This window comes from Tupaia chinensis, unplaced genomic scaffold (genome assembly GCF_000334495.1).
Source record: "Tupaia chinensis unplaced genomic scaffold, TupChi_1.0 Scaffold143678_1, whole genome shotgun sequence".
NCBI lineage: Eukaryota > Metazoa > Chordata > Mammalia > Scandentia > Tupaiidae > Tupaia > Tupaia belangeri.
The window spans coordinates 226,949-243,083 of record NW_006203526.1 but is presented as its reverse complement, the minus strand read 5'-3'; the positions used below and the strand labels follow the sequence as shown (position 1 = coordinate 243,083).

General features: G+C 38.9%; 1 protein-coding gene across 2 annotated transcripts in view; it reads right to left on the bottom strand.

Annotated features, from left to right (window-relative positions):
• Positions 1 to 16,135, bottom strand: part of PIR (pirin) — a 94,187-nt gene that overhangs the window by 21,522 nt on the left and 56,530 nt on the right. For both annotated transcript variants that reach the window (XM_006164694.3, XM_014582614.2), the window contains exon 6: positions 9,235 to 9,319. In XM_006164694.3, coding sequence (XP_006164756.1) covers positions 9,235 to 9,319 — 85 coding nt within the window. The remainder of the gene's footprint in view (positions 1 to 9,234; positions 9,320 to 16,135) is intronic.

The following is a 16,135-nucleotide window of genomic DNA, read 5'->3' as shown; positions in this document are numbered from 1 at the left end:
GACTACAGAGCATTCTATTGTAAGGATGTATCCTACTTTATATAACCAATCTCTTCTTCATGGATTAAAGGTATTAAAAAATTAGTATCTTCCACATTATTTGACAAAAGTGCAAAGCTTTTGTCAATTGCTTGACTCAGTTTTCATATAGGATCATTTCAATTGTTCTATTCTCATTTCTGTTCCACCTCCTTCTGCTCCCTATTCACCCTCCAAGCAGAAATTAGTCCATGCATAATTGCCTAGATATACTTTTTTATCCTTTATTTAAAACAAAAAACAAAACAAAACAAAAAACCTTTTACATGATCCAGGACCAAATGTTTGCTTAATAAGAAATGGGTGAGTGAATTTTATTAAGTGCATTCACCTATTTTCGTTCCTTGCAAAAGTCTTCTATTAAGATATAGAGTCCATCTTTGCGAGTTATAACACAATTAATTTTGTTGGAACAGTGTTAGAAGTAATGGAATGGGAAAAGGAGCAATTTCCTATTTTCCTTCTTTCTGGCGTGATGTCCATCTGCACTTGTGCCCATTAAGTCTTGTTAATTTCCATTAAGTATTGTTTTTTAAGGCTACCACAAAAGAAAAAAAAATGCCAAATTGTGTGAATGTTTACTCTATGTTTAAGAACAAACACATGTTTTGGAATCTGTTCTCGGCTAAGAGCAGGATTGCATCAGCGGAGAGCTCTCTTGTGAAATCTTCTCCAGTCCTTCACATCTTTCTTCCCTAGTTCTCCTCACTTTTAAGTCCTGTACCAGGAATTCATGCCATCTCCAAATTTGTATTGCTTTGTCAGGGGTCACACCCCCTATGTTTTCTTTTCTTCTACGAATGTCATCTACAAGCTACTGTGTCTTTGCAACTGGCAGGCTTGATTAATGACAAATATAAAGAGTTGGGACAAAGGTCACATTTTCCCTCTGGTCCCCTAAGATGATTAAGTCAGAAACACATTCAAGTCAGACCTCCTTTAGCCAAATAGAAAAAATGTAAAACTTTTCATTTAAATATGTAAATCATTTTCTGTGGCATTTGTTCTCATTTTCAGCAAAGTTCCTAATTCTTACAAATGTCTCTAATGAGAGGATTTCTTGCTCTACATTCCTTGCCTTTATTCAGCTTATTTTCCTCTGCCTAGTCTTTGTAAATAAAGTGTATTTATTTACTTATTTGGGCGAAGACTCCCTATCTGCACCCTTGCCATGCTACCATCCTCCTTCCCACTCCAAGCCTTCCAGTCAGCCAGGGTTGTGGGCTCACATTGCTTGTTCAAAACAACTCAGGAGGGGACCAGCAGTTAGCATAATGGCTATGTCGCTGGACTCCTACGTAGTCAACCGCGGTTCGTGTCCCAGACCCGGTGGCTTAAACTCATGCAGGGCACGTGTGCGTGCGTGCCCAAGATCCCAAGAGGAGAATGGAGGAGAAGGGATTGCGTAGTGGCCATCCCCCTAGGTGGTGATTTCTCGCTTTCTGTCTCTCTGTCTCTGTCTGGCGAGTGCACGTGCCCTATAGTTAAAACCTCTCAAAAACAGAACAAAACAATAACAAAACAAAACTCAGTAATGAACAGGGTCTTCCTATATGGCTTCAATATCACACACCAGTGCCCCACCACCTGCCCCACCGTGATTGGGTTCTGCCACAGTCTTGAGTTCATTATTCCAATGAACTTACAACTACTCTTGATACATGTATGTTTAGAGAAAGCAAAAAAAACACAGCCTGGTGACACACCAAGTCCATACATAGGTCAGCTCTAGGGAGGGAAGAAGAGAGGACAATGGGGCTAAGTAGAGAATACACCTCTCTTCAAACTCTGGGGCACATGGGTTGCCATACTCCAAGGTAGCCCTGGTTCCTAAATATCTTGACTCTTCTGCCTGAGTCCCTGCATTCAGTTTCTGCAGGCAACTCTTACCATAGACATCACACTGGCCTCCTAGGACAGAGTCCTGGAGTCCTGGGTCCTCCATTCTCCCTCCTCATTCCACCAAATTATTTTTTTAATTTTTATTTTGAAATAATTTCAGAAATTCAGAAAAGTTTCCAAAGTATTATGGAGAATTACTATTTTTTAAGAGAGATTTTTGCTATAGAAAGTGCATGCACTTTCCAGAAAGACAGAAAGAGAGAAATCGACCCCAAGGGGGATGGCCACACTGCAATCCCTTCTCCTCCATTCACCTCTCGGGAATCTTGGGCACATAGGCACATGTGCCCAGTGTGTTTTCAGCTGCCAGGTCTGAGACTTGAACCATGGTTGACTATGTGGGAGTCCAGCAATGTAACCATTAAGCCATCTGCTGGTCCTAATTACTGTTCTTGTACTCCTAAGAAAGCCTAAATCCCTGACTTTAGCAGATAGACTCTTCTCAATCTGGTCCTACATTTCTTTAGTATCCCTGCCCCTCTGCTTCTCCTGCCTCTCTAACCCAGCAAACCTTTCTTGGAGAGTGGTAGAAGAGTAGGGTAGCAACAAACTTTAAAGAGGGCTTTGTGGAGCTACCAACTAATTAATTATAAATATCTAAATAAATAAACCAACACACACAATTAAAAGTAAAAGGCACTGGTTTAAAAATCAGTAGATGGCATAATGGTTATGTCGCTGGATTCCCACATAGTCATCCACGGTTTGAGTCCCGGACCTGGCGACTTGAAACTCATGCTGGACGTGTGTGCATGTATACCCAAAATCCCAAGAAGAGAATGGAGAAGAGATTATGGTGTGGTAATCCCCCTGGGGGGTGATTTTTTTTTTTTTGCTTTCTGTCTCTCTGTCTCTCTGGTGAGCACACACACCCTATAGCAAAAATCTCTCTCTAAAAAAAAAAATCAGTGTATCTGGGCTGACCTGTAGCATAGTATTTAAGCACTGTGTAGACACAGCAAGATCCCACATGGCTGAGAGTGGTTCAAATCAAGACCCAGGTGGCCCAGATAACACTCTGGACACATGAGCATGTATGGCCAAAACCTTCATGAAATGGAGAAATGGATGAAAAAGGATTGCAATATGACCACTCCCAATTAGGGATGCCTTCTCTCTCTCTTTCTCTCTCTCTCTCTCTCACACACACACACACATACACACACACACACACGTACATGAGCACACATGGCCCCTGACCCCCTCCCCCCCAAAAAATCAGCACATCACCCATGTAGAGATCTAGGGCCAGATCCACTCTCTTCAAGCTTATTTCCTGGTTTGTGAAATAAGGAATGAATATGAAATACAGGGCCATTGTGTTGCGCAAATGGCACTGTATAGACATACATAAATATGTATGTGTGAGTTTTGTGTGTGTGTATGTGTGTGTTATGTGTTTTTTAACTTTCTCTACACAATGCCTGGCACTTAGAAGGTATTTAACAAATGTCAGTTCCCTTTCCCACCTCTTCTTTTCCTTTCCACTGTCCTCCACATTCATGCAGGTTATTAAGAAGTTATAAACTTCTGATGAGGCTGTGACCTAGGCCAGGGAAGGTTCATCACCAAGGAGGTAGTTCCATGCTCCCCACCACACCCTCCTCAACACCAACCCAAGTAGTCTTCTCTCAGAGTGCAGGATACTCTGAGCAAAGATCCACGGTGTCATCGTTTCTGACGATGTCCTCATGAAGAACCTCATGGCACTTAGGATGTTATCTATATCCCACCAAATGCTGCAGTCTAGAATTTGTGATTCAGGGTAGGATTTTTGGTCATATAGAAACTGACAGCTCACTATAAGATCCATATGCTTGTGAATAATAACTATTTACTCTCATTTTATAACTAAACATAAATAACAAGAGAAAGAGAGGTGTTGACTCTGTAGCTCTGTAATCTGGGAGATAGGTTACTACATGAGCTTGTAGGAATTCTATCAGAACAAAACAAGACAATGCCCATTTTACCAAATTTGATGACATCAAAAATAAAATATTCTACTATATTGCATGGAATAATGCACACATAAGGAAACTTGAGACAATTGGTTTTGCAGAATAAACTATACTCAGAATGTATTTAATACATTATATTGGGTCATCAGAAAAGTCATTTTTGCATAGGAAAAGAGAAAAAAATATGTCATGACTTTTCCGATGACCCAATAGAATGGTCATAGCATAGGCAGTGTTTATAAGCCATGGGCACATAACATTAAGAGCTCCCCTAAAGATTCCGTATTTTAAATAAGAACCATTGCAACCTACAGGATAATCCTCCCTTATTCTTTGTTCACATTCACAACACTGAATTTTCACTGCATTAGCAGCTAATAGAAAAACTAAGAAATAAGTGAAGTTTAACATTTTGAATGGGAACTGTATTAGCAATTAAGTTCTATGGATATAAAGTCTCAGAAGTCAGCCTTCTGTGTACCCAGAATGGGGAGAATTTGCTTCCTTGCCTTTTCCCGCTTCTAGAGGTTGCCCTTATTCCTTGGCTTCTGGCCCTTTCCATTTTCAGAACACTCTGCCATCCTTTCTTCTTTCACTCTGACTCCCTTGTCTCACTTGCACTTATACAGACTCTTGTGAATGACACTAGCTCACCTAGATGATCTAGGCTAGCTTCCCCATCTTGAGAGCCTTAATCTAGGTGCATCTGCACAGTCTTTTCTGTAATATAAAAATATTATATTCACAGGTTCTCAGGATTAGGATGTGGACATCTTTGGGGGCCTTTATTCCTCCTACTATACAGGGGAAGACTACATGCCTTCTATAAAGTAGTTCTGTTTATCAATATACATATACCTTAAAGAAAATACTAATGATGTATTTTTTCTCTTTTCCTATGCAAAAATGACTTTTCTGATGACCCAATATAATGTATGAAATACATTCTGAGTATAGTTAATAAGGGAAGAAAGCAAAAAGGCTCATGAAGTCAAGTTTTTTTGGTTTGTTTTTCTTAACACCACAGCAGTTCTTCATTTTAACATTCCGGATCATGTTTTTAAGTATCCAGAAGCAGAGGTAGAAGATGGAGAAATATAAACAGAGTGGCTGTTGAGGGCCCAATTTCCATGCCAGAAAACAAAGGGGACACAAGGACCAGAGGCCTTCCTTTCTTGGAAAAGATTGCTATTTTCCTAGAGATGCAGATTTATGCCCTTCACAATGAATGATAACAGTGTTATCTGTATATTGGTTTACAGCAGGGAAAATCAGATTGCCTTGCAAGATATGGTCAAAGTCACTGCAAAAATAAATTAAATAAAAACAAACCACTTATTCTTATTTTAGCCAAGAGCTAATATGAAAAACCTGTGGCCAATGTGAAAGGAATCTCGTACTGTCAGAAACTCAACAAATTGGATTCTTTGTAAGTGATGCATGGTCCGGCTCAATTCCTGATATCAGCTGCCTTCCAAATCATCACTGCGTGAAACATCTGTTCTCCCCAAGATTAGCACAACCCAACAGAAACGTGTCTAGCCTGAAGGAAGAGATGGTTAAAATCGATTCAAATACTATTTATGGGAAGGAATTCAGATAAAACTAGTCCAATGCATGAGAAATGTTTCCAATATCCCTTAACTGCCACTTCCCTTGGGACATCTGCATTTTCCTGGTATCAGGGATAGGATGGTAGCAGTGTATGCTGCTATTTCTATCCAATTAGCCTGGTAATGATACAGCCAAGTCAACCTTAAATTAGACTGCAAAGCGTATGCCAAAAGCAAAACATAATCCAGACATCCACGTCAAATCACTTTACCATGAGTAACAAAACAATCAAAACATTATAAACAAAACATGTCCAGGACTCAGCCAATGGCCCACACATTTCAAGGAATACTTGATACAGCACCCAAATAAAATGAATGTACACAGCCCTTGGAGTTTATGATGGAATTTAACCTGGAAAGGAGGTTTTTTAAAAAAAAAGACAAAGGGTGACCTTTATTTGAAGAATTTCATAATAAACTCTATGCGGCATACTCTTATCATCCAGTACATCTGATTACAGGAAGCCAGGACTGTCAAATCTGCAAATAGTAAGTGTTTTATAATACTTGTTTGTCTTACATTTGACAGGGAAGCGTCACGCTTTGGATTTATCACCTAATGCAGTGGAAGCATGCATAAACTTGTGCATGTGTGTGTGTGATAGAGAGAGAGGGAGAGAGGCGTGGGGGAGAGAGAGAGAGAGAGAGAGATGGAGGAGGGAGAGAGAGAAACAGAAAGTGAGAACACAGTGTAACTGGAAGTGATGTCTTGGAAAAGGCAGGTTCTTTTCCTTCATAGCTGTGTTTATAGCAGACTTGTTTAAGGTGGGTTTACACAGACTCAACAGTAAACTTGCATTTCTAAGCTATTTGCTCTATTTTTTTTTTTTTTGGAGAGGTTTTTGCTATAGAACACATGCACTCGCCAGAAAGACAGAGAGACAGAGAGATAGAAAGCGAGAAATCACACCCCTCCCCCCTGGGGGGATGGCCACACCACAATCCCTGCTCCTCTCGGGATATTGGGCATGCACACACACACGCCCGGCGTGAGTTTAAGCCATGGAGTCCGGGATTCGAACTGTGGTCGGCTACATAGGATTTCAGCGACATAGCCATTATGCTAACTGCTGTTCCCTAAGCTATTTGCTTTTGTAGACTTCCAAAACCATTTGTGAAAACAAATCTCAGGTTTAAAATTCACAACGACAGGACCAGCAGTTGGCGTAATGGCTATGTCGCTGGACTCCCATGTAGTTGACCACGGTTTGAGTCCTGGATCCAGTGGCTTAAACTCACACTGGGTGCATGTACGTGCATGCCCAAGATCCCAAGAGGAGAATGGAGGAGAAGGGATTGCAGCATGGCCATCCCACGGGGGGTGATTTCTCGCTTTCTATCTCTCTGTCTGTGTCTTTCTGGTGAGCGCACGTGCCCTATAGCAAAAACTTCTCAAAAAAAAATTCACAATGACAAAATAAATACAAGTACAGCTTTGTAAACTGGCAGAAGCACATTCTCTCATGAAGCAATACAGGGGGATGGCTAAGAGCAGAGCAGAAATAAACATGAACCACACACTTCCTGCTGGTGGGGCAATGGAGAAATTGGTACTCTTACACACTGCTGATGGAAAGCATGACTGCCTCTTTGTGTCACAACCTGACAACAGCTTTTGAAACTAAATGTGCATACACCTGCCATCCCTGGAAACCTGTCCATCAAAATAAATCCCCATATGGGAAGACAGATGTTCAAGGGTGTTCACTGCAGACCACTTTGCAGGTAGCCAAGCACAAGGAACCAAGTGAGTATCTGTTGATAGGAAATAGTTAAATGCCTTATAATAAACCCATGATGGAGAGGGGGTTAGTAGAATCCCATATGATGGGGCCAGATAGTAGCACAGTGGTAAATGCAATGCCCTGCAAGGCATTACCATGTGGGAAAGTTCCTGGTTTAGGTCCAGAGACCTCCCTGAGAACATGGGGCACATCCTTGCCCATGATCCAGGGCTGGCTGAAGGCTGGGGGGTGGACTGCAGCAATGGGACCCTGTCAGGGATGAGGTCTCCCCATATTTCTTTCTCTATTTGTCTCCCTGTCTCACTCATGGAGGAAATAAATGAATAAACTTACAAAAAGGAAAGAGCCCATACAAGTAGATTGGGAAGAATTTCCATGAAGTATTGTTCAGCCAAAAAAATGTAAAAAAGTATTTTATAATATAATACTATGTTAGTAAAACAATAAAATAACCCTATCTATGTATATTTTCATGCACATATATTAGAGAGCTTCAAAAAGCTAATGGAAAATAAAATTAAAGTACACGTTTATTTTGGTGCAACAAAATTTAAATCCATGCATAGTTTTTTTTTTCATAATATACATTTTTCATGAACCTTTTGAAGATCCTTCATATGTCAGGGTAGAAAAATGTTGAGAAAAATATAGTAAGTTACAATTCAAGGACAAATCTGGGCTATGCCCTAGATCTAGGAGGGGTGTGTGTGTGTGTGTATGTATAACATATTACTGCTACGGGTGGATAGGGAGGAATAGAGATTGGAGGAAAGCAAACTTAAAAGTAGAAGAAAAACAGCAGTGATCGGTCCCATTAATACAATGATTAAATGCTGTGTATTGGGAGCCAGATCCCATGTGGCTGTGGCTGACCTCAGTTTGAGGCCCAACTTCAGCAGGCTGAAGGACACACTGGGCACGTGTGTGTGCATGCCCCAAATCTTTTTGAGATGGAAAATAGATGAAAGTATCATGGCATGACATGCCTTATTAGGGGGTGCTGAATTCTCTCTTTCTCTCCGGAGAACGCATGTGCCTTCTGGCAATTAAAAAGAAAGAAGAAAGGAAGAAAAATTAAAAAAACCCACAGCACTAAAAAGCTAAAACACATGTGCTCTCATGCTTATTGCTATAAAAATAATCTACAGTGTAGGAATATGTTTAAGTGAATTAATCTAAAAAATTGTGTGAATGAAAAATAAAAAGAACAAAATAATGGGTCCAAAGTTGATGCTTAATGATCTTGGGTATGATCATTTTTCCAAAATAAAATGGGTCTTAAATACTTGGGAGTTTTCTAATTATCCTCTGTAGTCAAATGTTGTATTTATTTATTTAATTTTATTTATTATTATTATTATTATTATTATTATTATTATTATTTAATTTGACCTGAGAGAGACAGAGCAGAGAGAAAGGGAAAGTGAGAAAGCAAGCCATCAGGTACAGGACTGAAACCACAGTTGACCACATGGGAATTTAGCGCTTTAACCACCACACCACCTGCCAGCCCTCAAATGCCATCTGAAGGAAGCCTTCCTTAACAATACCTACATCAAGCAAAACCTGTAACTCAATCAAGCATGCATATGTTCATAAGAAACGCAGGTCCAAATGTGCCTCCAGGAACACTGCAAGTCAGGAGGGGGTCGGAAAGTCAGGCGATGGGGGATCTTCCTTGCTTACCTCATCCAGAAATTCTTTACGTGGCCTTGAACAAGTATTACTAATCTATGCACCTTGGTGTCCACACCTGTGAATTAAGGGATGTAGCCCAGAAGGTCTAGTGCTAACATTCTATGAAATCATGCTGATTTTCTTAACTTGAAAGGTCCAGCAGTATTTGCTAGTTTAAACATAATTAAACATAAAGTTTGCAGAACTTTCTGCCGAGGCTCAGAAACAAGCACATTCCAGGGAAAGCAGCCTTCCTCCCCCCACCCCCCGTACTAAATCCAGAACCCATCATACCTTTAGGAATGGGTTGACAATGCTTTGCTCCTTGATCCAATTTGAAGTCCAGATATAAGGTTGGTGTGCGAGTGTAAACCTTGGACTGAAAACAAAAAGGAAATCATCAATGGTTTTCTACAGATAAGGTTCTTTACTTCTGTTGGGCTCTATTGTAATAGTCCTGGACCTGGTTCATTATATCTGTAGTTCCTCCTTAGGGAAGTGCTATGACAGCCTAGGTGAGCTGCTAATACGGCACCTCTTAAAGGACTTGGTCTAGAAGTTAGGCCTCCTAGTTTTACACAATATGGTTAGCAAGCTAACTTCAGGATGACGGCTGTCTTCCTCTAGCCATTTCTCAAACATGTGATGTTAATACTTTACTGGCCAATGGTTACTTCATCTTTCTCACTTCCAGACTTCTACTTGATCTGGCAGGTTATCTCACAACCAAACGTATGTTTATCCCCAATACTTAATAAGATCATTTTCCAATTCAAATAACAAAAAAGTAGCCTGAAATTATTTATTTATTTACTCATTCCTCTTGGAGAAAAAAGGTGGGCTGTCACTGCTGCTTGAAAAAGCCATAACTCCAGATGTAAGAAAGGCAAACTTTTGTAGGATTTTCTGTTGCAAATGGTGGCTCTGATTTCATCGACAGTTAAGGAGAATTTGTAATTTAATATACCATCCTGAATCACTGGCAAAGACCAAAATGCAAGGGATTAGCATTACTGCTATAAACTTAAAGATGTCTCATTGTTTATCACAATGTCCCAGTCATTCTATTCTACCTTTTTAAAACTTACAAGTACAGATACAAATGAAAAGTATATATTATCTAGTTTGGCAAGGATGTGGAGTAACTAACTTTCATACACTGCTGGTATGATTATAACTTGGTACAAACACTTTGAAAAACTGCTTGGTGATAAGACCCAGCATCCTAACTCATAGGCATATAACCAACAGAAATGTTAACTTAAAGACATACAAAAGGATCTTAATAGTGTCACTGTTGGCAATAGCCCCAAAAGGAACTATCCCAACTGTCTTTAAAAACAAAGTGGATAAATGAATTATAACATACAGTGGAATACTATACAGTAAGGAGAATGGATGAACCTGACTACATGAAACAACTAAGAAGAACCGCATAAGCGTAATATTGAGCAAATGAGGGCAAACACAGAAGATCATACACCATTTCCTTGAAGTTCAAAACAAGGCAAAACTAATCTAGGGTGTGAGAAGTCAGAAAAGTGGTTATCTTAGGAAGGTGAGGAACTGAAAGAAGTTAAAAAGGGGGCTTCTGTGGGATGGTAATGTTCTGTCCTTTGACCTGGCTGCAGGTTTCATGGGTGTGCTCACTTGGTGACAAGTCTCTGGGTTATACACTTGATTTGTGTGGCTTTCTATGTATTTGTTATATTTTTAATTAAAAACTTATATTCCTTACAAACATAAATCTATAAATAGACAAAAAAAAGAGACTCCAGAACTCAGAATTATATACTGTCCTTGGAAAAGGTACCATTTTGCAGAGAATAATTGTGTAAGCTCCATGAGAACATTTATGTCTCACCAATGAATCCCCAGGGCCAACCCATGGCATCTGTCACATAGGAGGTCTTCCATACATACTTAAAGAATGATGTTTCACAATGGACAATCCCACATATTGTAATATACTTATTGACAGTATGTGGTATTCATCAGTATGTCCACCTATATGTAGCAAAATTTCTCTCTTCAGGACAGGTAAATTTAGTATGGTCAAATTGTACATATGGTCTGTACATTAATTTTTGGAATAGAGAACTATAAATAATGTTGACTATCAAAAAATGTTTTTTCTTTTCTATTAAAGATTCCTATTAAAGCTTGGAGTTTTAAAACAGTCTGGTAGATGGTTTTACATGGCTTAGAAGGTCAAGTTGCATTTATAACAGCTTCAAAGACTGAAAAAGCAACCCCCACCTCCCATGCATACATAAGTGAAACCAGAAAGACCTGTGACACCAAGCGCAATCCAAGGCCAAAGATTCACAATCAATCTGAAGTGCTTATAACATACATAAAACACACACGAGGGAGACAGGCTCTCATTCTCTGGGATCATTGGGTGTGTAAGGCACCATCTGGAAAGGGACTGGCTTTGTTTGATGAAGACTTCTAAAATTACCTCTAAAAAGATCAAGGGTAAACTTCACAAAATAGCAGATGACTCCTCTGCTGGGGCAATGCCTTTCTTTTTCAGACAAAGGATCCCTGTTTGGTTTGAGTATCTTTCTCTTCCTCCACCTTAGTGGCAGATGTTGAGAGACTTTCCTACAGTGAAGAGATTAATCACAAAGAAGTTCTTGGTTTAATTTTTACTAACGTTCTCCCAGAATGTGCTTATGAAAATAATATTGAACTGGAAATCTGGAGTCTTCGATATTAATATTGCTTTTCCTACTGACTAGCAAAGTGATTATATTCTTCCGGGTTTAGTTTGCTCACTTGAATATCTTGTAAATATCTTACTGATGTTTAAGTGTGGTTCTGAAATTCTGAGTCAGAAAATGAACGTTTTCCTCCATACTCTGATGCTTAAAAACCTCCTCTGATTTCTCAGAGCTGTAAAGAAGTGAGAATGTAGCTGGGAGGAGGGACAGCAACTAGGGCTATGGGGAGTTAATGGAAAGAAGCTGGTCAACTCACTCGATTCTTCCCCTCAACATCAGTGATCAGTCAATGTTGCTTCTTGGTGCTTTCTTTTTCTTCTTCCTGCCTCTAGCTTCTCAGTCTTATCCATATTGTCCGGGAGGCATGTTGGGGAGGGGGAGGTAATCTATCTGTTTAAGACTGCAACTACCTGGATACCTGCACAAATCCATACACACACATGCACACACACACACACTTAACACACAAACACAGAGCATTCTGTATTCATTTATGCATTCATTAAGAAAACTTTAAACATAAACCAACAAGAGATTTTTATAAGGCCACACATATATCCTATTGTCTTACAATGTGAAAAGGCTAAAGGGAAATTTTAAATTCATTTTGGAGCTGTATTTCACAACATCTATAACAGAATATAGAATTCTGATTCTAGTACCCTTTTTGTATTAAAAGTTATTATAGATTGTCAAGGGTTTGAATATAGCACATCTTGAATAACAAACTCCTCCAAACACCTTCAAGACTAAATGTAGGGAACCAGCAGTTAGTGTAATGGCTATGTCGCTGGATTCCCATGTAGTCGACCGCGGTTCGCGTCCCCGACTCATGCCGGGCACGTGTGCGTGCGTGCCCAAGATCCCAAGAGGAGAATGGAAGAGAAGGGATAGCGGCGTGTCCATCCCCCCTGGGGGGTGATTTCTTGCTTTCTGTCTCTATGTCTCTCTCTGTCTGTCTGGCGAGCGCACACGCCCTATAGCGAACAAAACCGCTAAAAAAAAAAAAAAAAAAGACTAAATGTATATTATTCTATTTCAATTAATCTATAATGGGATAAAACTCAATTTAGAAGCTGTTCCCATGAGTGCTATGTAGGTGTAAGTATGTATATACACACATAATTTTTTTAAAAAGCAGGCAGGTTTTGTTTTTAAATTTTGATCTTCCATGGTAGCTCTTGAAATAGAAAATGTAAATTATGTTCAATTAACTCAAAGATGATAATACCAGCCTTGAATGCACTTTGAGCAAACCTGAATTTAGTTTTTCTATTACACACAATTGATTTTCAACCATAAAAAAAAAACACCATTAGGTATAGTCTTGCCTGTGTTTGCTATGTTTGTTTATGTATATAGCATTAAATTTTAATAGACCTTCAAATGGAATGAAAATTTAATTAAACCATTCTTTTGGGATTGAAATTTAGCTATCAATGTATCTACTTCCACAGGAGTAAAATAAATTGGTCCATGACAAACTAAAACAAAACATTCCTCTACAAATTGGCTTCAGCAAGGACAACTCATACACTTAAATTCCATCAGTGAAATTGTTTTCTTTTTCACTTTTCTCTGTTTTGGTCCTGATTAATAATGCCTACAGGTGCCAGACAGTGGTGCAGCAGTAAAACGCAACACTCTTTGAGGCTGACCTAGATGGGAAGGTTCCGTTTTCGCATCTGGCGATTTCCCTGAGTATGCCAGAGGGCAGGCATGTGCTCATGATCCAGGGCTGGCTGAAGCTAGGGGTGGATAGCAGCATCAAGCTTCTGTTGAAGATGCTGTCTATGTCTGTCTTTTTCTTTCTCTCTCATGGATGAAATAAACTTTAAAAAAATTGATGTGAAATAAACTTTAAAAAAAATAATGCTCACAGAGGTACTAAAACTCAAAATTCTTTCTTTCTCTCTTTTTACCCATTTTTTAATTAAAAATACTCAACAAATTTTTCTGTGCTGACCTTGTAGCCTAGTTAAGAGAGCTGGATCCCAAATAGCCAACAGTGGGTCTAATCCAGTCCTGGGGCTATGCACCCAAAATCCTGACAAGATGGAGAAGTGAAGGAGAAAGGATTGAGGCGTGACCATGCCCCACTGGGGGTTCTCTCTCTCTCTCATGTACACACCACCCGAGAGACTAAAGTAATTTGGAAACTTTCCTTTAAAAATTTTGGCCTATATTCAAAAAGCCTGATGGTTTAAAATCTTATGGTTCAAATATTATGCAGGGAAAACGTCTAGAAGGTAAGTGATATTACTCTTCATAAGAGGTTAGGGATACATTTTGGCTAACCTGTAACAACCGAGGTGTTACTAAATCCAGAAAAACCTGTCTTTCTCCATAAATATGTCAGAAGTGAACCCTTAATGAGTCTCAGACACCACTCCAATAATGATCCCAAAACAATCAAGACAAAACACGGTCTATAAAACCACTTCCTTCGAAACTGCAACTACCTTCATCTTACGTCCTTCAAAGACTTCCTATTTACCGTGACTTTTGGTGTTATACCCTATTCAAGCTGGCTTCCTTCCTCTGCTTTCATTCATAAATGTGATCTTAATTAGGAGATAAAATCACTTCCACATGGAGGCCATGTGGCTTAAAACCATCTTCTCAAGAAGAAAAGAGCATGCTAAGTTGCTGTACATGGATGAGTGTGGCAAAGAAACTATCTTTAATTTTGCCACTGCTCTTTCACCATCTCCCTCATGCTGGACATGATACTTTATGTTTTTTGGGTTTTGTTTTTTTTTTTGCATCATTGTTAACTTTTGAAAAATATCTTTGCACATGAATCTTTCACCGTAGTTCTAATTTTTTCCCTTCACAGTTAAATTTTGGGTTTAAAGATCTAGACAATATGGCTAAAAGCAAATTGGCCAGCACAATCATCTGGTTAAAAAGCAGATTTAGTGAAAATGTCTATGGCTTTTTCTAGGCTTGGAAATTTTGCTACATCAGAGAGCATTTTTCTACTTTTTATGTGCTATAAATATTATGTTTATTCCATTTACTACCTTACTGTTAGAAAGTTAGTGCATTCCAACAAATCCCCTATTGTTGCATACTTAGTCCCTCTCCTTGTTGCTAACAGAAGGGAAGAATTAATTGCTGAAAAGAAAAAAAATGTAAAAGCAAAAAACACCATTTTGAAAACCCTTGAAAATAGTCACAAAAAAAGGAAGAAAGCTTAATGTGAAAAAAAAAAGATGCTTTTATGCGAAAAAAAATGATTAACCCAATTAAAAGATGGGAGAATGAGCTGAACAAAAGTCTCTCTAAGGAAGACATACAAACAGCCAAAAAGCATATGAGGAAATGCTCAACATCCCTCATCATAAGGGAGATGCAGATAAAAACCACAATGAGATACCACCTAACCCCTGTCAGAATGGCAAAGATTAAGAATATAAAAAGTGATAAGTGTTGGCGGGGATGTGGTGAAAAGGGAACCCTCCTACACTGTTGGTGGGAATGTAAACTAGTTCAACCACTGTGGAGAACAATATGGAGGTTCCTCAAAGATCTACAAATAGAACTACCATTTGATCCAGCAATCCCACTTCTGGGTATTTACCCAAAAGACAGGAGAACGCTCAGTCAGAAAAGTGCTTGCACATCCATGTTTATTGCAGCATTATTCACAATTGCCAAGACATGGAACCAACCTAAATGTCCACAAACTGATGAATGGATTGGAAAAGTGTGGTATATATACTCTATGGAATACTACTCAGCCATAAAAAATAACAAGACCCTGGAATTTGATAGAAAATGGTCAGATATGGAGGATCTATTGCTGAGTGAAGTAAGCCAGGCTATGAAAGAAAGATATTGTATGTATCCACTCAATATATACCGACTATCCGCACTCTATAATAGAGAGCAAAAATTCGGAGGACATAAACACAGTGAAGGTACTTAATGAGAATAGGACAGTGTGGAATGGGGTAAGTGAAGAGAAAAGATATTGAATGTTGAAGTGGGGAGATTAATGTCTCTGTACTGACTGACATGCATGGCATTCCCTTTTGAAAAAACAACGTAATACACTGTAAAGTTATATGTAATCCAATGTAATATAAAGAAGATTATGATGATAATAAAAATTAAAAATAAAAAAAAGATACTGCTTAAAACATAAAAAAAGATGCTTAAAGGCACATACTCAAAATTACACATAACTATTTATTTTTTAAAAGAATTAATTTATTTAACTTTATTTATTTATTTTAAATTTGACCAGAGAGGGACAGAGAGAGAGAGAAAGTGAGAAAGTAAGCCACCAGGTCTAGGACTTGAACTGTGGTCAGCCATGTGAGAGGCCAGCACCCTTAACCATTATAACATCTGCCAGTCCCATATACCAGTATTTTAACAACCAGTATCTAGCATATTTGTTTTCACCTGTTATACTGACTTGCTTTCATCTAAATTGTTCTCATTCAAATTATTTG